This window comes from Micromys minutus (genome assembly GCF_963924665.1).
Source record: "Micromys minutus genome assembly, chromosome: 11".
NCBI classification, from domain to species: Eukaryota; Metazoa; Chordata; class Mammalia; order Rodentia; family Muridae; genus Micromys; species Micromys minutus.
Window position 1 is genome coordinate 1215018 of NC_137980.1, and position 27942 is coordinate 1242959.

At 38.9% G+C, this 27942-nt stretch overlaps 1 protein-coding gene across 1 annotated transcript; it reads right to left on the bottom strand.

The window, feature by feature from the left end:
* On the bottom strand, positions 1-27718 carry ARSK (arylsulfatase family member K). The gene is made up of 8 exons (XM_080925337.1): positions 27581-27718; positions 23197-23326; positions 20979-21138; positions 11325-11601; positions 9967-10138; positions 6298-6522; positions 4974-5198; positions 1-1459 (listed from the first exon to the last, which is right to left on the bottom strand). Exons 1-8 carry the CDS (start codon positions 27704-27706, stop codon positions 1158-1160), a joined length of 1617 nt encoding a protein of 538 aa, XP_080781463.1. The 5' UTR covers positions 27707-27718; the 3' UTR covers positions 1-1157.
* Between the last annotated feature and the right edge of the window lie 224 nt (positions 27719-27942).

The window sequence follows — 27942 nt, forward strand, 5'->3', positions numbered from 1 at the left end:
ATGATTTCTAGTATTTTTTAAAAAACATTTGTTTATTATTTTAAAAATTTTATGTGAATGAGTGTCTTGTGTTCATTTAGTGTTTGCCTGGCACCTTGGGGGCCGGGAGAGAGCACTGGCTCTCCTGAACTGGAGCTATACATACGTTGTAAGCCACTGTGTAGGTGCCAATAATTGGATCTCAGTTCTCTGGAGGAGTAGCAAGTGCTCTGAACCACAGAACAATCTTTCTAGTTCTTTGTTTCTCTTTTGCTTTTCAAAAGGCTAGCATCCAAAAGCATGCATGTAACAGAACAACAGTGTTTGCAACCTATAGGGAAAATGGCCAAAGACAGACATAGGGAAGGTCATTCTGATGCAAATTCTAGTGGTTATTAGATCTATGAAAGAACATGTCAGTACTCACAATAAATAAAGATAACATATTTGCTATCTGTTGGCAGGAATGCCAAACTGCTAGAAACTCTTTAGAAACAACTTGGAAAAATGTACAGGAATTTTTATAGATTCCTGCTCAGTCATTTTATATCTCAGCATCTATTGTTAATTGGAAATAAAAAATAATAGCCTGAGCACAATATGCCCGAGAAAAGCACTATGTAGCACATCATCAATTGTGTGTATGCTGCTTGAATTTGTAAAGAATATATTCACTTGGTTGGTGACTAATCTATGGTTTGTCCACAAAGGGACATAGGCAAGGTGAGTGAGGGTGCTGACCAGGAAAGGGGGCTTCATATTCTTTTTTTTAAAACAACAACAAAAATTAAAATCAACTATATTCAGAGTCTGTGTCCCATTAAATAGTTCTAAAATATCAAATACATCCAAAGAGTTTCGTCAAAATCTAGTAAGTCATGAAATATCATGATTCACAAATAATAACTGATAGTTGTTAAAATATTCCATATTCTGTATTATCCAGGGAAACTACAAGAATGCTTGCTTCTAGTCTTTACAAACTTCTGATGTTAAACAGTCCGAGGTCTGCATCAAAAAAGTTTTAGTATAACTAGTTTTGAAAATATGAGTTCTGTACTCATTGGCACTTAAGACATAGTACATATTTTGAAAGTAAGTAAAACTGGCAATTGCCAGGGCTGTTTCAGTTTAATACATACCAACATATTCATGTATAGCTTAAGAAAGTTTTATTATTATCTCCTGTTACTGGAGAAGAGTGGACTGGAGTGGGCTGCGAGCCACCGGTGGATTGCATTTTCATACTTCCTCGGATCTTTTTGCCAATCTTGATGCCACCTAAGGTGTGCTATATCATTTGAGTAATTTTGTCCTATGCTTTGTTTCCACATGATAAACTGCTCTTTATTGTATTGACGGACAGAATCAGACACTTTAGGGTAGTTTATAATAGAACGGAGCTTCTGGTCCAAGGAATAAGTAATTTCCGGAAATTCTGCAGCAACGTTTGTTAGCTCATCTGGATCCAAGGAAAGATCTGAAAGAAAAGAAATAAAGCAGTTTTTTAGAAATAAAGAAATAAAATGGCTTTGTTAGAATATCATTGTGACTGATAATATATTAGGACTTATTTTCATTTTCCTTCTTTCTTTGTGTAAAGTATGCATTCACATTAGCAGCAGCATACAACATTCATAACCACATTCTCTTAACAATACATCTCATAAAGACTCAAAGCTGTTTTAGGTCAATGATCGTGAAGCAAGGGATGGCCATATGGATAATATACTAAATGTGGAATACACCTGTTGATGAATGAACATCTATCTTAATGTAACCATTGTGTCACCCCACCCTTTTTCTTATTTTACTTTTTGATGGCAGAAGCAGCTAAATTCTTGTAATTACTAAACTGGCTTAGCACAAACTGTTTGTATAAAGAATCTCTAGTGTGCTATGTGAAAGTATCACTGGTCAATAAAAATCTGATGGATGATGAGCTGAGGCAGGATTAGAAGGTGGGACAGTGGCAGAGAGAGAGAGAGAGGGAGGGAGGGAGGGAGGGAGGGAGGGAGGGGGAGAGAGAGAGAGAGAGAGAGAGAGAGAGAGAGAGAGAGAGAGAGAGAGAGAGAGAGAGAGAGAGAGAGAGACGAATTCTGGGAAAGAGTCAGGTGGGTGGATTCACCACTGGGAGTCTGAAGGACACACGGAGCTGTGGATAGGTAACCAGCTTGTGGCAAACATAAAATAGAATAAACCTGTTTATATAGGTTACAAGCTAGTCAGGGAACAAGCCTAAGCTAATGACCTAGGCATTTATCATAAATAATTAAGTCTCAGAGTCGTTATTTGGGAACTGGGACATAGTGAAAAGCAAATGCTTACAAATAGTGCCCAATGTGAGACATTTAATCCAAACCTAGCTAAAAATCCAAGCTTAGAACAAAAGATTCAGGCATTAGAAAAGCCCCAAGGTAAAGTGCAAGCAAAGAATTCCCAGATCAGTTTCCCAAGAGAGAATGAGCAGAGGCCAGTGAGAGGGGTTAGCAAGTGGGGAAGTGGAGCCTCATAGTACTCCCCACAGGTGAAAACCTTCCCAGAGCTCAGGCACATAGGCTCATCTCCCAGCCAGTATTAGGCTGAGCTAATACTGGAGGTAGAGCTAGCTGCTCTAGTCACATGCTGGCCTGAGGAGCCTGCAGACACACAAGACAGAAGGAACATTTTGTTAAAGCTGTGGTGGAACTAAAAATCCTCAAATTTCTGAACTGGTAAAGGATAAGTTTGAAAACAATAAAAAAGAAACAAATACTTAGTTTGAAAATGATAAAATCCTTAAAGAGAGAATTAAATAATATTTTAAAAATCTTCAGAGGCATTCTAGAGAAAATTAGAGAAAAAATAAGTTTAGAGAACAGTAAGAGAAATAAATAAATGCCCATAGAAAATAAAGTCTCCAAAGAAAGGAGAAAGAGAGAAAAATAAAATAAAGTTTTTAAAGAAAGGAGAAAGAGAACTAAAGTATAGTCTCTCCCCCCAGAAAGGAGAGTTAGAGACATTAAAAATACTTGCCATATTAAAAAATGGAAAACACTATAGAAAAAGGCATTTGGATCTCATATATAACAACATTAATATATGTTCAGTAGTGATTCAATTTTATTATCTTCTTTAAGAAAAATCGAAATAAAGCAGGCTTAACAGAACAAGAAGACAAAAATTAAAAGCTAGATTGGAGGACATAGAACAGAGATTAAAGGGCTCTTTAAATCAGACTAAAGAATCTTCAGGAGAATCCAATAAAGAGCCTACAATTGCAGAAAAATTAGTTCCAAACGAGAAAAATCCACAAAGGCTTTAAAAATTACATGACTGCTCACAGAGATGCAATATAATGAGTTAAGAATCCATATTCTGTTTAATGCAGTCACCTTAGAGCAATGTCATACAATAGAATATGTGTTTCATTTTATAGAGTTTGGAGAATTAAGATATGTATACATGGTAATATAGCATACAGTTGATACTTATTCAAGGTTTCAATATGTTTCTGCTTTTAACTCTGAAAAAGATGATTCTGAGATTGCACATTTATTAGAGATGGTGACTATCTTTGAGATGCCTTTAGAGACTGAAGCTGATGATGCTTCAAGATGTGTGTCCATTACAATGCAACAACTTTTAGACATTATGGCATAAAAATGTTACAAGCGTATCTCATAATACTACTGGTCAAGCAATTATGGAGAGATCTAACAGGACTTTAAAAAATGCTCATAAAACAAAAGGGAAATACGAGATCTCCTAGAGATAGATTAAATAATGCTTTATTGAATTTAAAATTTTAAAATGTAAATGAGACACAGCTGCTGAAGTACACTGGACTTTAGAAAAGACAACTTTAGAAAATTTCAACAACTGTAAAGATACCAATGGATTTTCTTTAGTAGTTTGTCAATAGATTAGGTATCTACTTAAAAGCAGACAAAGTACTACAATGAGCTGATATGAGAGGAAGAGGGGGAGAGAGGGAGGAGGAGGGTTTTCAAGCTGCGAAAGGGTGAAGAAATCAGAAACCAGGAACAAATGGCAGATTGTACCATCGCCTTTTGTCAATGGTCAAATGGAGGGGGACTCATTATAGACAGTTGCTAAAATGTGAGACCCTTCGGATTAGCTGTTGTCTAACATTAACATTAGATATTCATGAGTTTCTCTGCTGAGAGCCAGGTACCACAGTTCTTAAAACTTAAGGAAGTTTGGCACCAAAGAATGATTTCTAATTAATAATTTTTATATTTGCAACTAGAATTCAATCTTAGGAACCAGTAAATATTAACAAGGACCTTGACCCTATTTTATGTACAACATGGGGAGAAAAGATAAGAAAATAAATCAAAAAATGCTGCTTAAAAATGAATTCACAGAGAGTGAAGCCAGATGACAGTTTTACAGAGTGGAGGAGCTTGGGAACCTATGCTGAACTTTTAGTTTCATGACTTCCTAGTTCTGAGGCTCTGCCTGTCTGTCAAGACTTTCTCTGACCCACCAGTTTGCTTCTCTGTAATTGCAGAGGAGAATGCAATCTCATAGCACTGTGGTGACATTAAATGACATAGTTAGAATGTGTGGACTTCCCAAGAGCTAGGCATCAATCATCTGGAATTGATGAAACTTCGGTGTAAGGAGAATGTTGACAGGCATCAGAAGGTTGCTCCAGGCAACATGGTTGAATGAGATCTGGATCAGGCTTTGTGCTGGCTCTGGTTTCAGGGGCTAATGTGCGAGGCAACTGCTCCTCTTTTGTTAACTGAACACTGACGGCTCATATCACTACCAGAAGCCACGGACTAGAGAGCACATGTGGGTTTTATAAACAAACTAGATCTAGATAAGCTTACTCTAAACCATGAAACTGGGGTGGCCTATTGCAGCCTATTCCAGCCCGAGAAGCAACAGGTATTCATTTATTTCAAAGACAGTTACTGACTCTCTCAAGCTTGTGGTGCAGACCAGCTCATGGCACTTGTCACCTCTATCAAGAAGCTTACCGAAGAGCTGAGGCTGCACCGCAGCACCGTCAGCGTAGGCTATGTACTTCCACGGGCCAGTTCGCAGCATGTAGGTGGAGGCATTTGCATTGCATCCATGGAATTCACTCAGGATCCAAGGCGGCCGGTGGGCTTGGAATGCCTGTTGATTTGTGGATGAGTTTGACGACAGTGCCAACAAGGAGTATCCACTCAGGTTTGGAGGCAGAGCAATTCCTGCAATGTCTCCAAATCAAAAGGAAAGTGTTCTTGTTTGTTTGTGTTTGTGTTAATTCTTTTTGGAGTTATTTAAACATTCAGAAACATCATCTATATTTTTCCCATCACTAAGGGTTGCATGCTAGAGATCATACATGGATTTACAACCTAACTTCCTAGCTAGAGGGGCTCACTCCATGATCATGCTACCCCGAGTGAGGCAGTAACTCCTCTGACTGTTTCCTCATTTCTACGAGGTAGGATGATAGTATAATGCTGCTTCCATTTGAAATGTTCAGTTTCGGTGAAAATTTAGCTACCTTGAGATTTGAGAACTGAGCCTGGCACACAGGGGCCCTCAGTCAAAATTATTTTACATGAGGCCAGACTGGTGTATATATAGAGTGAGTTCTAGGACAGCCAGAGCTACACAGAGCAGGGCAGAGACAGGGGACAGTGTAGCCTTGTTGGAGGAGGTGTGTCACTGGGGGCAGGCTTTGAAGTTTCCAAAGGAAGATAGGAAAGGGGACAGACAGTATCTGTTAGATCATCTGTTCAGCCTCTTTACCTGCTGTCCTGAGTTCTATGTTCCTGTCAGAGAACACCAGAGGCTTGGTTCCCAGCGTGCTCTCTCTACCTTATGGATGGGGATAGAGATGTCTCAGCTGTTCCTGCCACCACACTATGTCTGAGCTCCAGCACCACAGACTCTCACCCTCTGAAAAAATAAGCCAACTTTTGTTCTAAAAGTGCCTTGGCCAAGGTACTTTGTCTTGGCAACAGAAAAGTAACCAACACACCCTGTAAAACAGTGCATAAAATTTCCATAGTGGAAATACTTATACTTTATAGGGGGGTGGTGGGAGAAAGTTGAATGCTGTATATAAATAAATAAGATAAACTTATAGTCATATCCTGATTGTGAATCCTTTGAAGAGAATATGACTGAAGTGGGTGAAGAAACAGGAATCTGTGGGCCGTCCTTGTGATTGAATTCTTGCCTTTCAGAGAACAACTCTAACTCCATGAGTGAGGTACTCAGGGGAGGAAGATTCTGAATGTGTTGCTTGTGTGTTTTTTTTTCTTCAGCATTACAACTAAATATTTCCACAACCACAGTACTTACCAAGCATAGTAGGGTAAATATCCACAAGAGAAACAATACTTGGTACTTGTAGGTTGGCCTTAATTCCTGGTCCCATCATCAAAAGAGGAACATGGGCACTAGCTTCATACATACTCATCTTGTAAAACTGCTGGTGCTCCATAGCCATCTCTCCATGGTCTGAAGTGTATATAACAACAGTCTTCCGAAGAAGATCTAACTTTCGAAGAGCCAAAATCATTTCACCTACCGTAAAAACCAAGGTTAATTAGCTTTATTCTGTGTTTTAGTTCATCACACTAAGTTTAAATGACCTGATTGAGTTTGTCGGGATACTTACCACCTGAACAAAACCAGCCAGCTAAATTGAGAAAGAGGTAGAAAGGGTGAGCATATTTATCAGTAAGCCTTTGAGACATCTGGCAAATAAAAGCTACATTTACTTCTGGCCACCGAGGAAATAAAAGCAACATTTACATTTTCTGCTCCTCCACACCCCATCACTCATTCTTCAAGCTCCCTATGGTTTGTTTGCAACTGCAGTAATATATTATAATCCCTGGTGTTTATCTACATGTACGTCCATCTATATGCATACATGAGCCACAGCACCAGGGCAGAGGTCAGAGGACAACTTTGGGAGGTGGTTCTTTTCTTCCCTCATGTGCTTGGTGACAAGTACTTTACTGCTCCATCTTGCTGGCTGCACTGTGTTGTCTGATGAGCCCCAAGCTATCAGGTACCGTGTTGGGCACTATGTTGAATATTATTAAGAAATAACATTCTTTTTATGTACTTCTTTCTTAATGTACAGGCATTAAAAAGTATAAATTTTAAGGCATATAAAATTAAAAATATAAGGCATATTTAAAATATCTTATTTACCTCCTTTCTAAAAAAGTAACACATTAATTTAAGACATTACAATTATTTTTCCATCCTAAGGCCTTTATATTTTTTTGCCTAGAATGTTCTTCTTTTTGCTATGTACATGGCTGACTTTTTTTTTTTTTTTTCAGTTTTTGGCTCATGAACCATTTCCTCAGAAGTATTTACCCTAGATCCTTTGTTAGAACAAAATGTAAAGTTAAAAAAAATCATTTTATGTACATTAAAATGAGAAAACCCACCATTTACTTTTGTCTACATCTTCCACTATTTGCATCACATTTACCACAGTCTGTTCATGTCTGAGCATCTGCTAATTTTCTTTTCTGTGAAGACACTTCAAGAGCTGTAGTCTCACTTCCTACAGCAGCATTGAGTATACACTACTTCACTCTAGAAGATGCACTTGCAAACTTCTGAAAGCAGCTTGAGGATGATGTCTAGATGACTAGACATTCCCTAGCATCAGGAAACATCAACAAAATACAATTCAACTGTCAGATGGAGTTATGGATAAAGAAACACTTAAAATACTACTGTGCTACTGGTCCTAATGAGGGAGAACTTAGAGCCAGGTATGGTAGTGTTTAATAATGCTAATACTTGGGAGACAGCAGCAGAAGAATCAGGAATTCAAGTCCAGCCTCAGCCACATAGTAGATTCAAGGTTAATCTGGGTAACAAGACCCCCTGACAGCAACCCCCATCTCCCTCCCTCCCTCCTCCTCCTTCTTCCTTCCTACTCCTCCTCCTTCTTCTTCCTTCCTTCCTCCTCCTCCTCCTCCTCCTCCTCCTCCTCCTCCTTCTTCTTCTTCTTCTTCTTCTTCTTCTTCTTCTTCTCTCTCTCTCTCTCTCTCTCTCTCTCTCTCTCTCTCTCTCTCTCTCTCTCTCTCTCACACACACACACACACACACACACACACACACACAGAGAGGTGGGGGGAGGGAGAGGTAGAGGGAGGGAGGGAGGGAGGAAGTGAGAACTTGAAAAATTCTTGTTACTTTTTTATATTTACACTGTTTATATAAACAATGTATACCCATACCTTCCTTTTTTTTCTTTCTGCTACATTCTATTACTCAGTGAGTACTTCTAACAACTGCTGGGTGGTTATTTTCAAGGTGTTTTGAAAGGTTATTCTCAAGGTGTTAGAAAGAGGTGCTGCCCACACTTCAGCAATGCAGTTGTGTTTTATTCCAAAATGTAGTAAAGTAAGTGAAACACTGCTGTGAAAATAACTTGTCATCCAAACAGATGCTTTTAAAAACAAGGTTTCTTCAGTAGGAACTGGAAACTACTGCAGCCAATAGCCAGAACCCTTCCATAATCATCTTACAGAGGCAGGCTTGTCTGAGGCTGCAGTCATCAGAGGAAATAGACCTGAGCTGTGGGTAAGCCTTACTCTAAAGGGTCTAGGGAGAATGAATTTGTCTGTAGGTATTCCAAGTGTGAAAACAGTTTATAACACTAACAAAGAGGTCTCTGTTTAAAAAAAAATTATTAGAGGTATTAAAATGAGACTGGTACATATTCAGTAAAACCAATAAGAGATGAGAGTAAATATTGAGGTGTTAGTTATTTAAACTCAAGATATTTTTCACACAGTAAATATATTTAAACTAATAAACAGATTAGCTGAAAGTTCACAGATCTCATAAATTAGTGGGATTATATTTAATCTGTTTATACTATTTAACATGTTAATGATAATAGTGTCCCAATTTTGACTTATAAATTAGTGGCAATATATTTCTTGCCCTCTTGGCTATGAGTCTTAAGCCTTTAAGAGTGGTAAAGGTTTCTTCTAGGATACTATGTACATGCTGACTGGACATCTGTTGATCTTTCTGAGTGAGAAGAATACAGGGAACAGACATGGACCTCTGTATACACTGGCTTGACACTAAACAGCAGAACGTTTTTGGAACTATAAATTGACCTATGGCTCTTCTAAAAGAGTGGCAGATGCTATATTGGGCAGATGCTCAACCACTATGCTATATAGCCAGCTCCTAGAATGTGTTTTAAACATGTTTAAAATGATATGGTGAAGCAAATGCGAATGCTAAGCTCCTTTCACAACACCTTCACCTACCATCTGTCTCACTTTTAAGACTGACATTTCCAGTAATTGTAAGATTTATACTGAAATTTTCTCATTTTAATACATGTGAATAATTTTACAGAAATAATTTCATCTACAACTTTTATCAGCAAGTGATTTTTTTCCTAACTTTACATAAAAGTACTACTTGATACCTAATAATACAAAGTGTGTTTAAGAAATTAACATGTTTGAAGAAAAGTTAAAGAGATTTTCTATTCTTAATTCCTCTATGTGACTATGCATTGGGTTCCTGAGGACAGTTCAACAAATTCCATAAAAGGAGTTCATGGTCACAAATCACTGAATTCATTCCTCTCCATCAGTGTTTGGAATGTCACACTCTTCATCTCTTGAAAGTAAGCTGCCTTAGAATTACTTGCCACATGCCTGTGCTCAGCAAAGTACAGGCCTGTTTAAGGTTGTTTTTTGTTTCAAGTACAAAACAGCTTTCTATGACTCTTCTTTATGTATGAACAAATCTGAGAATTATAAATAATTAAAATAGGAAGGGCCCTTTATTCTGTTATTAAGGTATTTATTGTAAGTAAAGAGTCTCAAAGTTCTAAGTCTCAGGTATCTAAGCAACTGCTTTAAGACATCTTTGAGGATGCTCCTGCAAGCCCCAACTAGCACAACCACAATTTGTTGGAAAAATATTTTCTTCATGAAATTGCTTATTAATTATACCACCTACCTAGCATGGCATCTGTCTCAGCACACATAGCATAATAAAATGCTCTGATGTTCTTAATTTCATTTTCAGTAAACTTCCCAGTGCAGTTTTTTGTGTAGGAGGAGTAATAATCCACAGGGTGCATTTCTGACAAAGCCAACCACTTTGGGATTTTGATTGCATCATAAGCTACCTGAAAAGGAAGAAGAAAACACTTCACATTTGCAAAGTCAAAATGTCTCTGTCTTCCAGTGAGTATCTGTGTTGAACTTCAAAATGTTTCATACATAGAATGACTGAAAAAATGGCTATGAAGCATGACATTTCTCTGAGTTAGGAATGGCTGAGTAAACCTTCTTTACACTATTTGGAGCTGGGGTGTTTGGGATTTTTCCTGGCTTTCCTCAAAGGTTAATAGAAAAATCGATTTATGTTCCAGTGATAACTCCATGAGACACTTCACGAAAGTGGAATGAAAGAAGACTCAATAAAAATGAATACTCAGGAAGGAAACATACTAAGACTGGAGTGAATTCAGACACACATATATGAAATTATAGAAGAAAAGGCTGGTTTTGGATGTTGACAATGCTGCCACCCCAAAGAATCCAGATTCACAGTCAGAGAAACTCAGGGACGGGACTCCTATCTAAGCAGTTTTAAAAGGATCGAGATGCAAGCAGGAGAGGGACTGGTAAAAATGTTTACCTTAAATGAATTATATCTACATTGCAGCTATATCTATATTGGAAGCCAAAAACTAAAATATAGGAAGGTAATCCAAATAGAGAAAGAAATATGACAATTTGCCAAGCCGAGAGAAGATGCTTGCTGTAGGTCAGCTGCACAAGGAAGGCAGGCCCTACTCACACTGAAGGTCAGCTGCACAGGGAAAGGTGGGGAGTGCTTACATTGTATACTTTTTACAACACCCATCTGAAGCACTTCTGCTTTTAACAGTATACAAAATAATACATTTGGCTATTTCATTTTTATTGACAACCCAAAGCAAAATTTAAAATATTTTGACAGATGTCCTTAACATTTCTAGGAAAATTTGCTTTTTCTGTTGACAAGTAAGACCTTTTTTTTTTTTTTTTCAGTTTAATTCTGCATAGTTATTTTTACCATCCCGAACTAGGGGAAGTGAGGCCTGCCCACACTCCAAAGATAATGTCTTTTAGTTCCTTTTTATAGACATATCACATGTACATCTATACAGTTAGCAAGCTCTAACATTTTATTTCAAAAAATATTATCCTTTGAACAAATTTATTACCAGTTTAGTTTAAAAAGTTCCTAATTTTTCCATAAGAATAATAAAAGTAAGAATGAGCCAATGCCAGGTACCTGCTTTTGAGCACATATACAATACTTACCTTTTCTAACCAGTAAAGAGAAGTTTGAAACGTCGAAGAGCCAAAGTTCTCTCCTGAAGATGGTGAAGGGTAAGGGTGTGGCAAATTAAGTCCCAAGTAAAGGACAAATGGTTTGGTGTCATTCACCTGCCTTAGCCAGTCGATTGCTTTGTCTGTGTTCTGCCAGTCCTTACTCATCACTCTCCTTCTATTCTTGTCAGGGATAAGATTAACCATGGGCCTGCCTTCTTGTCGGAGCAAGAATGCAACTTCTCTTGTCCACGCTTCCACACGGTTACTGAGGGTGTTAAGAGAACAAGTGTGTCAGAAAACACTCATGCAGCCTTAGAAACTGGCTAAACAAATCCTGGAAAACAACAGAGGAAATGGTTTTAATACTCACTTGTGGAAGTGTTTAGATAACTGTATCACATCTCAGTAAAATAAAAAAAAAGTTGTTGAGTATTACAGATTTAAGAACTAAGGAAAACAAATGAATATTCATTTGTGCTGAGAGTAAGACAAATTACTTCGAACAATTAAAACATTTTTTTAATTTTTTAGAAGAAAGATATTTAGTTGTGCTGGCTGGTCTTAGGTCAACAAACTATAGAGTTATTTGAAAGGAGGGGATCTCAATGGAGAAAATAATGCCATAAGATCCAGCTGTAAGGCATTTTCATTAGATATTAATGAGGAAGGGCCCAGTCCATTGTGTGGTGCCATTCCTGTGCTGGTGGTCCTGTTTTCTATAAGAAAGCAGACTGAGAATACCATGGGGAGTGTGATGGTTTGCATATGCTTGGCCCAAGGAGTGGCACTATTAGAAGGTGTGGCCTTGTTGGAGGAAGTGTGTCACCATGGGGATGAGCCTGAGGATGCCCAGTCTGTTCCTGGCATCCTTAGGATGAAAATGAAAACTCTCAGCTCCTCCTGCACCATGCCTGCCTGGGTGCTGCCATGCTCACACCTTGATGATAATGGACTGAACCTCCGAACCTGTAAGCCAGCCCCAATTAAATGTTGTTATTTATAAGGCTTGCCTTGGTTATGGTGTCTGTTCACAACAATAAACCCTAACTAAGACAAGAAACAAGCCCCTAAGTGGTAGCCCTTCATGGTCTCTGCATCAGCTCCTACCCCTTGTTTTCCCTGTTTGAGTCCCTGTCCTGACTGCCTTCAGTGATGAGCAGTAATGTGAATATGTAAGCCGAACAAACCCTTTCCTTCCCAACTTGTTTTGCTCATGGTGCTTTATTACAGCAATAGTGACCCTAAGACATTAGTTAAATATTCACAGCCCTAGCAGTTTTCTTTTCCATTGAATTTTCTAGCATTTTAGTATCCTTCTCTCACAATACTTTTAAGCAAAGGTACTATAATTTCTTTGTATCAATAAAGTTTTTATATTTAAAAAAATTCTACCTCCCATTTGTACTTCTCATGTTTCTAAATTGTGTTTTAGTGTGTTCCCCATTCAGTATTTTCACACTAAAAAGTAGTTTAGCCATGGTCTGAATTGCCTAGTAGTGATGTAGCTTTCTGATTTGCTATAAACCAGATATGTTTTTGTCTTTGATGGCTGACGTATACATTAATGACTTATTCAACTTGAATTTTGGAAGTCTTTAGTTTGGGTCACATGCTACTTGACACTTTTAAACAATGTCTAGGTTTATGAAGCTGATGTTGCTTAATCAGCCTTGCCAAGAAACCTGTTTTATAGCATCCAGCGCCTTTGAAGTGCTCTATCAGGTTAGATTTTTTAAAAAGAATCTAGATAATAACTCCAGCAAAATTTTATCTCATGTTAAAACAGTACTCAGAAGGAATTTCAGAAAATGACCAATGGCCCATGTATAATGAGGGCAAATAACAAGTTTTCTTTCCCCCACAACTTGATCATTGAAGGTAGTCAAGGAAATTGAAGCAGCTATGATAAAGATATTTTTGATAGTACATAGTTAATATACTTTAACAAAAATATCAAACAGTTGAATTTTTAGTAGAATTACTCCTAACAGATTCTAACCAATTCTAACAGATGTGAGACTCTAAAATTAGATTTTTTCTGGGAAAAATTCACCATACTACTATCACACTAATTGTTAAAGAATCTGTAGCTATCAGCCCCATGGTCTCACTTCAGGAGCTGCTCTAGTGTAGAAGGTGTCGTGGAAAACCAATCTAATTCACCTTGATCTGAACCATCCTCCTCTGCTGCTTCATTGTGAATCTCCCGCTTTCTCCTCCTCTTCTGCTTTTCCAAAACTTTGTCCCTGCCCACTCTCTACTGTCCAATCACGTGTCATCTTGACATCAACCTACATGCCTCAAAGCACATGACATTAGCTTCTCAGTCTTCTGTTTATACCATGCTAAGCACTGTTCCTGTATTAGATTCATTACATCACTGGTGTTCAGCATAGAGCCCAAGGTGCTCAAGGGAAGCATCGCCCTGTGCTATGAGGATGTCAGGAAGCAAAGTACATTCTTGTTATTTTACCAGTATTCTATAGGAAACACTACAGGAAATTACTAAGAAACACACTGGTAATGCAGTGGAACTAGCTGCCCATCTTTGGAATGGCTCAGGTGTGGACAAGCATTTGCAGCATGCTGAGTCCTTACCATAGTTAACCTTATGATTCAGTCAGGAATGAATCTAGAGCAAAGGAAGATCATTAGCCTTTCTGCTGATTAGCTTTATTAATACATTTCTTTTTGATTGGTGAAATTATAAGAACTGTTAAGCCCAGCTGGCTGTATCTAGAAAGTATATGTGAGGTCACTGGGCATGCTCATGAAACAGAGACCTTGTTTCTTTCTTTGTTCCTGGTCTCTGTGGTGTGAATGGGTGTTCCCTTCTCCACATTCTGGCCATGATCCTCTGCTTCATCAGAGGCCCAGGACAACAGAGCCACTGAACCATGGACTAAAGCTTTTGAAAGCTCAAGTTAAGTCTTCCCGGGTTAAAAGTTTAATCTCTCTCAAGAACAGCAATGGAAATCTTATTAACATAGTTCTCTTAATGGTAAACCTGTTCAGATTAAGTTAATTTCAGCCTAGCTTTATCATCACGGACAGCTCTAAAACTAGACTTTATTCTTACCTTTTACTAAACTGTGATTTACTCCTTTCTAATACTAATGGGAAATAAAACTAGCTAACACACTGCCAACTAATTACTGCATGAATTTGCCTGTGTGGCATTGCTGGGTGTGTTTTCTGTGCCAGTTCTCTGCTGTTAACACTAGGTACAGTTCTCTCCTGCTGTTAACACTAGGTACAGTTCTCTCCTGTTAACACTAGGTACAGTTCTCTCCTGTTAACACTAGGTACAGTTCTCTCCTGTTAACACTAGGTACAGTTCTCTCCTGCTGTTAACACTAGGTACAGTTCTCTCCTGTTAACACTAGGTACAGTTCTCTCCTGTTAACACCAGGTACAGTTCTCTCCTGTTAACACTAGGTACAGTTTACAGGTATGAAGAATTAATTTATATAGCAACATATAGTACTTCTTTTTTTATTACAAGAAATAAAATTTTAATGTACATCAGGTCTTCATAAATTTTTAAACAGGTTTGCTTTAACATGGGACAGACCCACTCACTATTAGCCTTACCTCTCTTTACAAAAATACATCAAGTCTTGTTTTCAATGATGGTCTGAAAAATTTCAGTCTCAAAAAACAAATGTCATCTGGCTACTAAAATGCTAACAAGTTGAAAACAGAAAGCAGCCTTTCCATGGACAAAACTTTCCAGTTGTTTGCTCAGCTTTTCAGGCTCAGAAACCACTTAGCTCTGAAAAGCAACCAGAAAAAAATGTAACAGTCTGAGAAAAGGTTGCAATTTTGTCAAGTTGTCAGCACAGGGTGTCTGTTGACAGACCCAAAGATTCCTAAATCTCCTCTAAGCAACAGTTTCTAATATAATGCAAGACTGCAAGGATCTGAAATACACTGTAACAAGTACTTCTGAGGGAAAATAACACATTAGGATTGATTATAAAAAATGATTTTTTATTCAATATGAAGTAGTGATGTGACTTCACAAGTCACCCAGGAAGCCTCTAGGCTTAGATTTGCCTAGTTCTGGTGGTTCTCCTCCTTCATATTGCTTGGCTAAAACCGCCAAAGCTACAATAACTCTTTTATATAGAAAAATGATAGTTCTACAAACACCCTTGAAAAATTTTGAATTTACCTTATACATTTTATATTAGAAATAAATTCACCATTCCCTATTGAACGCTCTTCTCTCATTATGACTAAACTTCACATTTGACCTAGTTTAACATTTTTATATTACAGGCTAAATCTCTATGTTTGTAACCTGGCCAGCAGTTATGAAAATTCTGGCATGAAGTGTGAGTTGGACTTATGATACTTTATAGAACTTTAATTGTGCAAGAAAAAAAAATCCAACCATGTCCAACTACGAGGTAGAGGGTCACAAAGGACATGGAGCCAGAATCAAGTGGGGTCATGGTTGAACATGACGAAGTTAAAAAGCAAAACAAAAACCAAGGCCCAGAGAAGATCAGAAAATCAGAAATGATAAATGTCTTTGAAGATTTAGTACCATCAGTGCTTGACACTGAGGCCACCGAATCTGTACTGAAATAGAAATTATTTCCTAGTTTTGTGACTCCAGAGAAGTGCGTGCCGAGTCTGATCAGGTGCTCTAAGTAAATAAATAGCTTGTTCATGACCTTACATTTAGTATTTTAATAAATATTCCTACCAATACCTGTTTAAGAATTGTCCAAAAGATAAGAGCATCCTGCATTCAGTGTCCAGTATGACCACAGAAAACCAGACCAAGTCCACTACCAAATGTGCTTGCATATTATTACACATACCATTGGTCACTGCTTCAGCTGCATGGCCATACTATGATTATAAAGTTTATATTGCTGGCTGATAACGTGTGCACATTCAGGAGCTGCCACATACGAATGAGGCCTGGTAGTAACAGAAGAATAAGATTGAAAGCCAGCTTGGACTCTTAACAGAGCACGAATCCCCTATCTCCCCGTGCTCTCAAAAAAGGGAAAAGTGGTCATTTCCAGCAACTTTGAACACCTCTGTAAAGTGTGGTATCAAGAGACTTTTTCCTGAAACTCCTTTTTAAAACTTACATAGAAAGATCCAAATATAATGTCATCACTTATATAACTTTTTCAGACATGCTACTAAAAGAAGCCCTGGCCCTGTGGCATGTGGCACTCATGCAAACAGTACTGGGAATCCTACTCCATTTCCTAAGGATGCTGCGAGCTACTGATGTGCCAGCTTTCAAAACATTATATTTACGTAGGTTTTGCTTTTTTTTTAATTGAAGAACTTTATTTAAAAAAAAACAAAGATAAATGTACAAATTTTAAGCATTTTTACATAAAAGTATACGAATACATTTTTGTCTCTGCTTGGCTTTTGGGTTTTGCTTTTTTATCCTACTGATTTTAGAATTTACAGAATAAAACAAAGAACTTATGGAACTGAGACTATTTCAAATATTTTAAAATCTTAAAAATAAGACATGCTCTTGTTGGCCTGGTCTGTCTGTCTGTCTGTCTGTCTATCTGTCTGTCTGTCTGTCTGTCTGTCTATCTATCTATCTATCTATCTATCTATCTATCTATCTATCTATCTATCTATCTATCTATCTATCTATCTATGCCCAAGTTGATATCTGGGGGGTAGCAGCTTCCTACTTCCCATGTCAGCACCCAGCAGCCAAGGAAGCTCACAGGCTGTACCTGTACAAGTAGGAGAGAAAATGGATGTCAGTGTGTGTGTGTGTGTGTGTGTGTGTGTGTGTGTGTGTGTGTATTTTCTTTTCTTTAATGTGACAATGCCAAAAAGCAAAGGAAATGAAAGTGTGACTATGCAAAGACAAGAAGATTTGTCAGAGCAGAGGAAGTAGCAGGATGAGGGTAATTGGCAGATGAGAGAAAGCATCTGCAAGCTAGCTCCCTGCTATGGAGTTCACAACCAGAATATACCAGGAACTTAGCTCAACAGCAACAGCTAGGAAGCCCCAGTAATACTACTGAAAGGGGACAGTAGATACAAACAGATTTGTCAAAGGGAAACCTACAAATGGCTGGTAAGTATATGAAAAATACTTAGTATCAGTATCCAGCAGATCATAAAAATCAAAACTATGAAACATCACTTCACTCCAGCAGAATGGCTGCAGTTAAAAAGAAAAGTAGCTAACAAGCGCCAGGGCAGAGGCAGAGGAAATTGTTGTTGAAAATATAAATTAATATATCTCGCTAAAGAAAACAATATGGATGTTCCTGTAAAAGCTAAAAAGATAATCATTGTATAATCCTGCAACACCACATGCAATATCTAGCTGAAAGAAGTGAAGTGAGTTTGTTAAAAAGACATGTGCACCCCTTAACACACTGCAACATTGTTTACATAGCTAAGATACAAAAACAACTTAAGTATCCATCCCTTAGTGAGAGGATAAAGAAAACATGATGGGTACACAGTGGAAGACTGCTCAGCCACAGAAAACTGACTTCTGAAGGCAAGGTGGTAAATGAAACTAGCCAGTCAAGAAGACAAGAAGGGCATCACTCCTGGGAAAAGTGACAGATTAGATCTTCTGGAGGTTGAGAATCCACTGATGACTCTGGTAAGCTGAAGTGTGGTACAATGGAAAAGGAGAAACCTACACCAATGGATGGGAAGAACTAATCAACATTATAACAATGTGTCAAGCTACAGCCAGAGGAAGACACCCTGAGCTTCTATTACATGGTGTGTGAGGTAGGTAGACATCTACCATGCATCTGAGAAAAAATTTGGAAGGATTCTGAACGTTTTTGTCATGAAAATGATGTGTGAGGAGACGTAGATGGTTAAGTCAACTCGACAGGATCTAGCACCATCCAGGTAGCAAACCCCAGGACACTACTGAGAGGAACTTTCCAGATTAGGTTAACTGAAGTGTGGAAGATCAGGTAACTGCAGGCAGCACCATTTCTTGGGCTCAGGTCCTGTCCTGAATAAAAGGAGGAAGTGAGCTGAGGATCAGTCTCCAGCTCTCTTCAGTTTCTGCCTGAAGATTTAGTGTTATGAGCTCTTGGTGCCTTGACTTCCCTGATACAACTAATAGTGCTTTAGACTTGTCAGTCAAAGCAAACCCTGCCTTCCACAGGCTGCTCTAGTCAGTATTTTATCACAACAGAGGAGGTAAGTAACTTAGTAGAAGTTAAGTAACTTGCCCAAGGTGAGCAGAATGTTAGCAGAGAGTCTAACACTGCTCCTCGAGCTATGTGTGCTGCCTCTTCTCATTCTGCGACATTCTCAAAGCAAAGCAGGATACAGCAAGACCTTTACCCAGAAGGCACACTTCTGTGCAGCAGTTCCCACTGGAAAACACATTACAGACATTTTAGTAATAGTAGGTGCATACTGCGGGAGACAGCATGGCATGAAATCAGCCTGTAAAACAGTAAATTAGCTCATAGACTCAGAGCAGGTAAGTCATGGGGTTAATCAGTTGTATATTTAAAGAAGATCACTGTTGCTGCCTTAGAAAATGGTCAGACTGAGGAGTTCAGTTAGAGGCCATTTTAATAACTCAGCTAAGAATGACAGTTGCCTGGTGAGGGCAGAAAGTGAATAAGCTGGGGTGCTTTACAGCAGAACCGAGAACACTTGGTCATGACAGATAGAGTGGGCAGTAGGGGTATTGAGGTGACTCCTGAATGTAGTTTAGATTTTAAAAACAGAAAAATAGAGAAATTCAATATTAGAACAGCAAAATTAATCAATTATTCTAGTATTAATACTCATAGTATTTTAGTATTGGCTTAAGTGCAAACTCACTGTACTATTCCTTACAACTTGCTTAATAAGATACCACAAAACGAGTCACTTAAAACAGCAGTGTGTTCTTCCACCCCTCTAGACACCAGAAGCTGGAAGTTATTATCAGCAGAGATGTGCTCCTCCTCAAGGCTCTCTGGAAGACTGTTCACTGTTCTCTCCTGGTTATGGTTACTCTGGGGACTCTGCCATATTCTCTGACTTGCCCCTGTGTCACTCCAATCTCTGCCTTAACTGTCACCCCTGAGCATCTGTGCTTTTCCCCTTCTTCTAATAAGAGTGGAAGTCACAACATTTAACGTTATCCTGGTCCAGAGTTTGTCACCTTGAGACCAGTAAGTAGTTAGATGTGCAGATAGGATCTATTTCCAAATCAGGTCACATTGTGAAGTTTCCATGGCCATGACGCCTGGGTGGAAAGCTGGTCGGCTCATCACCCTGACTGCTGTCTATACATTTAGTTCCCAGTCCTCTTACCCGTCATCCCTCAGCACCATTAGTCACTCTCAGTTATCACTTGAGAGGCACAAAGTCTTAACTGTGTTTTTGTTGGGAGTGCCAAGTGTTAGAGGACCCACATCCATGTTTATAAGGAGGAACCGTGGGGTGTGGAAGACGTTTTTACAAGAAAGTGCACAAAGCAAAACCAGCACAACAGAAGGTGCTTAGGGTGAAGGCCAACGGAGAGGCACAAAGGTGCAAGCAGAGTTCTCATGATTATTATCCAGATTCTTCTACTATGCAGGTGTGACTGGAGGTGTGAAACGTCTCTAGTCAATGCATGTGTACTATTATTCTGAATAAAGCTAGAGAATCATTATGTGGGCACCTTGGACCTAGCCCATACAAAAACATCTAGTCTCTGAAGAAAGTTGATTGTTGAACATAATCCACACTATACAAACATTCCAGGCCTCTCTTTTTCACTTATAGAACCATGGGAAAACAACTCCTAAGACCCAAGTTCCCCAGCACCAATCAGGGCCAATCATGTGGGTAGGCAGATACTTTAAGGTAATTTTCAGGTATGCACACCAGCACTTACCTGCATTAATTATCTACTTTAGTTGTCACATTAGCTAAAGTTCAGAGAGCTTAGGTGTGTTCAAAACTACACAACCATCGGCTTAGTAGTAAGTAGAGAAACCAGAATTCAAATTAGGCAATCTGGTTCTAGACTTTCACTCTTTGCTTTTGTGGTGTGGTGGTTAGAACCCATAGCCTCTGCATGCCCAGCATGTTTTCTACCCCTGAACCAAACCACCAGCTGAGATGACTGCCTGACACTTGAAGGTTTACTGAAATGAAAGAAAAGTTACAGTAGCTTCAAGTTCTAGAGAACTGTCAAAGGTAAATATCAGGAATGCTAACACTACAAAGTAGCAGTATAAAAATTGGGGAGGAAATATATAACTGAATTCATAGGATAAACTATCTTACAAATATTAAAATACACACACACACACACACACACACACACACACACACACACACACACACACGGTTTCTTTTCAAGGCAGGGTTTCCTCTGTGTCGCCTTGGGTGTCCTGAAACTTGTAAAGTGCTGGGATTAAAGGCATCTACCACCAATGCTTGGCTGCTAAAATCCAGTAATTATAGATGTTAATGTTAAATAAAAAAGCCCCACAGGATATTAGCAACTTTAATATTTTTAAGAAGATTAAAGAGAGTTAGGTGTTAGTCAAATTGGCATAATTGAGGGATTAAGAGATTGAATTTCACCCTTGTGATAAAGTGGAAAAAAAGTCCATGAATGTGCAACAGAGGAGAGTACTGAGTTAATTTAATTTTTACCTAATGGAATGATGACCTGAAGTATAGTCCAGTTTCCCAAATTTCTTTGTCTGATATCCATGCTTCTCCATGATGTCCATCCATGTTGTGTAATTTGGATCCAGACCCTTAAAATTATTCCAAGATTCTGTTAAGTGAGTGAAGAGGCCACTCCACATTGCTGCAGGTTAAAAAAGAGAAACAAAAAATAAAATAAAATAAAGATAAAAAACTGAAAGAGAATAAAAATAAAAAAGCATAAAAATAAAAGAAATAAAAGAAACAGATGAAGATAAAATTTAACAATTCACGTTTAAAGAGAATAACTTGGAGGGTGTGGCTGGCTGTTTTAGAGTCTGGAATGAGAAGTGCCACCAGCTGGGGCAGTTCACAGGCATTTCTCATTGCTACTCTACTTTATGGGAGGGAAAACCCTCATTTCTCATTGCTACTCTACTTTATGGAAGGAAAACCCTGTAAGCGGTTAGTATATCTATTCTTCATATGGACCCACCACGGCATAGAGGTTAAATTGATTAAGGTACTTGTATGGGGCTTGAACATCATTAGCAATTTTTTTCAGCCACAAAAGCTATCTGTATTCTTTTCTAAGAAAAAGAAAGAAAAAAGGATGCTACGTGTTCCCTTTCATTTTCTAAACATTCAATAAGCATTTCTTTTCCTTTTTACATTCTGTGAGCAGACACAGTAGGCTGGATAGGCCTTTTCTGTGTGTGTTCAAGTGCATGTCTAGGGAGTCTTCCTAAATAGTTTCTGAGAAAATGTGTCCCTCCCTCCCCCCTCCCTTCATCTCTCCCTCCTCCCTTTCTTCCTTCATCCTCCCACCTGCTCACTGAACCTTGCAGTTTGGCTTGGCTGGCTAGTCCACAAGCCTCAGGAACCTTCCTGTCTCTGCCTCTGAGTGGTGGTATTGCATGTGTGCACTGCCACACATTACATGTGTGTACTTATTATTGTTGCTTTAATTACATGGGTGCTGGGTACTCAAGTTCAGGTCTCATGCCCATGGAGAAAGCACTTTAGAAAGTGAGTTCCTCTTTTCTGATCTAAGAAAATACTGTCTGAGAGGTCAGGTATGAATCCCAGGAACCATAGTTCTGGTATGTTTGCTGATGCTATTCAACCTTTTTGTTTTAGTTTTCTTGGGCTATTAATAGTAACCATGCTCATGGAATTATGAGGACTACTTATAAATATTAGAATGTTACAACTACAGTAAGAACACACTAATCATTTGTATCACTATGATTCCTTGTCATATGCTTCTTCTAGGAAAACTATTTTTGTGAGACTTTCAGAATTCATCAACCACTTTCTCATTTACTCTTCCAATTGACAACCATGTTTGCTTTGAGGGATTTAGTATATTTAGCATTCTGTAGGTGAGGAGACTGGGTTACTTCCATTACACAGTACACAGAGGTTTAGAATCACCTATTCCAGCTCAGGGATCATTCTAGTCAACACAGTATAGATTAGCAAACACATTTTTACACATGATCTCTATGACTCTACTGGCTCATAGAAAAACCAAACTGTTTCTGTTATTTACAGGTTCCATGACGGATAACCACAGACCCCATGGACAGATGCATAGGAGAGCAACTTTCAGACAAGAGTCTTAAAAGCAGATGTTTGTTTTCTAAATGTATGGCTTATGGTCACTGACATGCTTACCACCAAAACCATGCCTATTTGTTAATAAGGTGAGCAATTAGTTTGGTGATAGATGTAAACTGGGACAGACAAGAAAGAGATGAAGTATATAATCAGAAATAATTTGAAAGACTTTAGATAAACATGAATAGAAGAATTCCTGCCTGGGAAGGATCTTCCAGAGAGCCTGCTGACTCCTTTGTTATATGAGTTTCAGTCCTTCTGAAACCCTCACTGAAAGACTCCCTTAGAAACAGAGCTCTTTGACTTATGGGTGCCTGTTCTTCTGCTTTGATAGTCAAGTGAAAAAAAAAAAAATGAAATGGAACTAGACAGCACCCCAGCAAGAAAAAGCCTTTCTTCAGAAAGACATGTTAGAAATTCAAATGAGCCCAGCGTTCAACATATATCCTAGAACACACCGGTTACACCAAGCTATTTTTATTAGGTATGAAATCCGACTTTACAATAGGTTTCTGCATATGATATTTTGAACATCAATATACTTTTAGGGGTCTGACTCTTTCCATTAACATGAGGCATATTGAAGGCACATTCATACCTGCACGTGATGGACAGCAGATGGGAGAGTTAGTGTAGGCATTTAGGAAGGTGGTGCCATGTGTTCTCATGATGTTAATGAAGGGAAGTTTTATTACCTCACTTCCTGGTTGAAATGTTAGTCTTCCATCCTGAAATAAAGAAATCCAACCACTGATAATTATGCTGCAAAAATTATTTCCTTTATTTTTTAGACACAAAATTTCACAACCCAAAAGACTTCAGCATGTTTGTTCAAAACATCAAAAAGAATAAAAAGCAACAGAGGTATGGTATTAAGGATCCAGTGCTCAAATGAAAATTGAAAATCCATCTACATATGTTAAGTTAAAGAACTTCTTGGAAAGTTCTTTTGTAGAATAAGGAGATAATTTTAAAATTATATTAATAAACATTAAATACTCGATTTGTATCTTTATGTATCAGGCACCTTGCAAGATCTAAGGATACAATGATGAGTTACAATAGAGTCTCATATTCATGAAACTTACACTCTGTAGCAGAGATAAAAACAAAACAAAACAAAAAACGAACAGTAGCAAATTAACTTTCATATTTCAGTTAGGGTTTCATTGCTGTGAAGAGATACCATGACGAAGGCAACTCTTATAAAGGGAAGCAGTTAACTGGGGCTGGCTTACAAGTTCAGAGATTTAGTCCATTATTGTCATGGTGGGAAGCATGGCAGCATACAGGCCAGCATGGTGTTGGATGGAGCTGAGAGTTTTACATCTTGCTCAAAGGCTGCTAGGAATAGAATGGATTCTACACTGGGTGTAGCTTGACCATAGCAGACTTCAAAGCTCACACCCACAGTGACACACTTCCTCCAACTTGGCCACATCTACCCCAACAAGGCCATTCCTTCTAATAGGGCCAGTCCCCATAGGTCAAGCTTTCAAACATGAGTCTATGGGGCCCATACTTATTCAAACCACTACATTATATGTATTTGTGTATATGCATGCATGTATACCTTTTCCTTTGAAAACAGGGGTCTCATGTATCTCAAACAGCCTATGACTTGCTATAATGAATAACCTTGAACTTCTGATTCCCAGACTTCACCTCCTGAGTGTTGGGAATCATAAGGCATACATTACTATACCCACTTTGTGTGGTGATGGGGATTGAAGCCAGGGCTTTGTGTATGCGAGATGAGTCCCATGTGAGCTGCATCCCACATATAGCTGTAAATTTTAATAAATACTAATAGCTATTTCTGAATTATGGCATGGCATTTAGTTCCTGTTCATTCTGGGTCAAGGAGGATCAAAGGAAAAGCTTAGATTTCAAGCATTGTTCTAGTTCGGATTCTGTTGTTGTCACAAACATAACAATAACTCAAAGCAACTTACAGAAGAAAGAACTATTAGTTCTGGCTACAATCCGTCATTGAGAGAAGTTGGGGCAGGAATTAAGTAGGATCTGAGGAGTAGAAACGATGAAGGAACACTGTTTGCTGGTTTGGTTTCTGGCTACCTCACTCAGTCTTATGCTTAGTGTTCTTATATAGCCCAGAACCACCGAGACAGGCCTTGAGACAGTGATGCCCACAATGCTCCCTGCTCTCCTGTATCAATGAATAATTGAGACAATCTCCCTCTTCTTCCTCTTCCTGTCCTTTTTTAACTTGACACAAGCTGGAATTATTTAGGAAGTAGAACCTCAGATGAGAAAATGCCTCTATTGGATTGCCTGTGGGCAAGTCTGGGGGAGCATTTTCTTGATTAATATGGGATTAATTAATGATCGGTGTGGGAAGGTTCACCTAACTGTGGGCAGTGACACTCCTGAGCAGGTGGTCCTGGGTTGTATAAGAAAGCCAGCTGAAGAAGCCACAAGGAGCAAAGCCAGTAATCAGTCTTTCTTCGTGACTTCTACTTCGTAAGTTCCTGCCTTAAGTTCCTGGCCTGACTGGGTGGAGTGTTGCGGTGTGCTCCTCGACCAGCGAGGAAAGATGACCACCACCAGAGGATTCTTCTCAGATCACGCTTTATGGGAGCCTCTTGATTGAAGAGGAGAGCAGGAAGTGAGGGGCCTGAACTACCCTAGCTGTCTGCTTATATAGGGAGAAGCGCATACGGGCTTGCCATGATTGGTTGTCACCAGTCTGCTGACACCAGAGGCCTCGGGATTGGCCAGAGATAGGTTATGTACTGCACATGAGCAGGGTGCAGCGCCTTAGCTGACAAGAGCATTACTATATATGGAGTTGTTTACCTCAAACCGTGAGGGAGCCAGCGCCATCTTGTAATGGCGTCCGCATTCGGCTCCCCACAGTGTGTGACCTGACACTAAAGATGAAACAAACCCTTTCTCCCACAGCATGTGCTCAGTTACAATGTTTTATCACAAGAGTAGAAATCCACAGTGCTCATAGGTCAGGATGATCTAGTGAAAAAACCCTAACCCTAACCCAAAATCAAAGTTTCCTCTTGGATAACTTTAGGCTATGTCAAGTTGACAATTAAAGCTAACTAGGAAAAGTATTATTCTAACTAAAGAGTCAAACAATGACTTATCTGCTGTGGCAAAGCCTTAGCATATTGTGACTTTTTAGACTTATCTACCACACCAAGTGATATTCTTGGGAGATTCCGCAGTATGCGTCCCACTATTTACTTCTGAAGCCTCATCAAATGAAAAGCAGTGTGGCTGCAACAGTGGCAAGGTGCAGTGTGTTTGGTGCAGGGGTTTGGGGGCTGTCCAAGTCCTCTAAGGCCCAGGCAGAAGTGCTTTTTATCCAGATATAATTTATATACAACTTACATATTTAAAGTGTGCAACTCAAAGGATTTTATTGTATCCAGAAAGTCATGTAGAACACTTACATCATTCCCAGAAGAGCCCTTAGCTAGCACCCTGAGGCAAGTACTAACATGCTGTCTGTCTCTACATAGCTGCTTTCTTTGGGCATGTCATATAAATGGAGTCATATAAAATATACTGTCATTATTTCTTTCAAGGACATAGTTTTCTAGGTTCAGCCACATTGTAATAGGCATGAGTTTTGGATTTCATTTCTGTTGTTGAATAATTCCTCCAAGTTCCATTTATACATTTGCCAGGTTGCTCTCCTTCTCATCTTCTAGCATAAAATCGTTCATGAAGAAGCTTTGGTGTGGACTGTTTTCCTTTCTCTTGGACACAGACACAAGCATACACACCTAGGATGAGAACTGCTGAACTGCATGGAAACTCTATAGTTAATCACTGTAAAAACTGCCAAATGGTTTTCCGAGGTGGCTGCTCCACTTTACAAAGCATCTGGGCAGCAGTGTGTGAGGTTTCTAATGCCTCCATATTTTCTCTAACTCTGGTTATTGTTTATGGTGTGTGTGTGTGTGTGTGTGTGTGTGTGTGTGTACCAAAGAACTTGTATATTAACTGTAAAAAAATAAGTCTAATTGAAAGTTTCATACTTTGATCATACTTACGTCCTCCCCTCCCTTGGCTCTCCCTGTACCTCTCATAACCCCTTCCTATTTTTATGCCTTTTGGTTCTGGCTATCTTTATGGGGATCAATTGGTTTGATCTACATTTCACTAATGATTAATGAATCTAAGCTTCTTTTCATGGGCTTATTGGCCATTTGTGTAGATTCTGTTCAGGAATGTCTTTTCAAATCCTTAGCTCATTTTAAATTGCCTAATCTAAGATTATGAAAATTCACACTTCCATTGTCTTGAAGGGGTTTCATATCCTTAGTTTTCACATTTAAATCATTGATTCACTTTAAGCTATTTTTTACACGTGGTGGAAGCATGACCCAATTTTGTTCCTTTCCATGAGTATATTTAATTTTCCAGTACTACTTGTTTATAAGACTTTATTTCTGGATTCTTAAATCTATTCTACTGGTATGAATATTTATCTTTCTGCCTATAACATACTATTGTGGTTATCGTAGCTTTGCCATAGGCTTTAAAATTAAAAGTTTTTTTTTTTTTTTTTTTTTTTTTTTAAATCGGTCTTCTTTTTCATTTTTTCCCCTCCCAATTCGAGGTCCTTTCACTTTCCATATGAATTTAATTTAAATTTAAGAGTTTGCAAACATACATAACTTCTTTAATATATAATGAAGTAGATTTGATTATAACACCTAACATTTACATCAGTGCTAACACATTTATCAAATGTCTAGACTGGTGGTTCTCAACCTTTCTATGCTGCAACAGTTTAATACCGTTCCTCATGTTACGGTGACTCCCCCAATCATAAAATTATCTTCGTTGCTACTTACTACCGGCTTCTTAGTACTACTTTACAAGTAAGCACGAGTGTGCTGCATGTACGCGCCTGCCTGCACCTCACCTCTCAACTCGTGTTGTTTCTCTACTGGCTGTGGGCGGTGTCTGCTCCCAGTCCTCTGGGTACTTACGAAGGAGTCACTGACGACCAGCACCACATTGGGCGCCTGGGCCACTTGCAGCCTTTTCTCCTGTGTTTCGGGGACCGGTGCCGAGTGCGCTAATGCTATGATCACCGACAACAACAGCAGCAGCATTTCTGGCAAGGGAGTCCGAAAACGGCCGCTGAGTCGGTCTCCTTTTATTTGCTCTCCAGTAATAAACAGGGACCAAACTCTAAAACTTGTAAATAGGGGTGGCACCAAGAAACTACAACTCCCATCAGGCCAAGTGCACGCGCATGCGCAAATAAGGAATCGCGCTCAGCCCATGTACAGACCGTTTTAATCAAATTTCGAGCTAATGATAGCTCAGCCAGTTCCTCTCACTCAAG

Bases quoted from the DNA above. Each gene is read 5' to 3' on its own strand.
- ARSK (XM_080925337.1), bottom strand. From the start codon at position 27,706: ATGCTGCTGCTGTTGTTGTCGGTGATCATAGCATTAGCGCACTCGGCA. The intron at 23,327-27,580 runs GTAAGTACCCAG...TCTTTATTTCAG, and splicing joins TGGTCGTCAGTGACTCCTTC to GATGGAAGACTAACATTTCA. The intron at 5,199-6,297 runs GTAAGTACTGTG...TTTGATTTGGAG, and splicing joins TATTTACCCTACTATGCTTG to ACATTGCAGGAATTGCTCTG.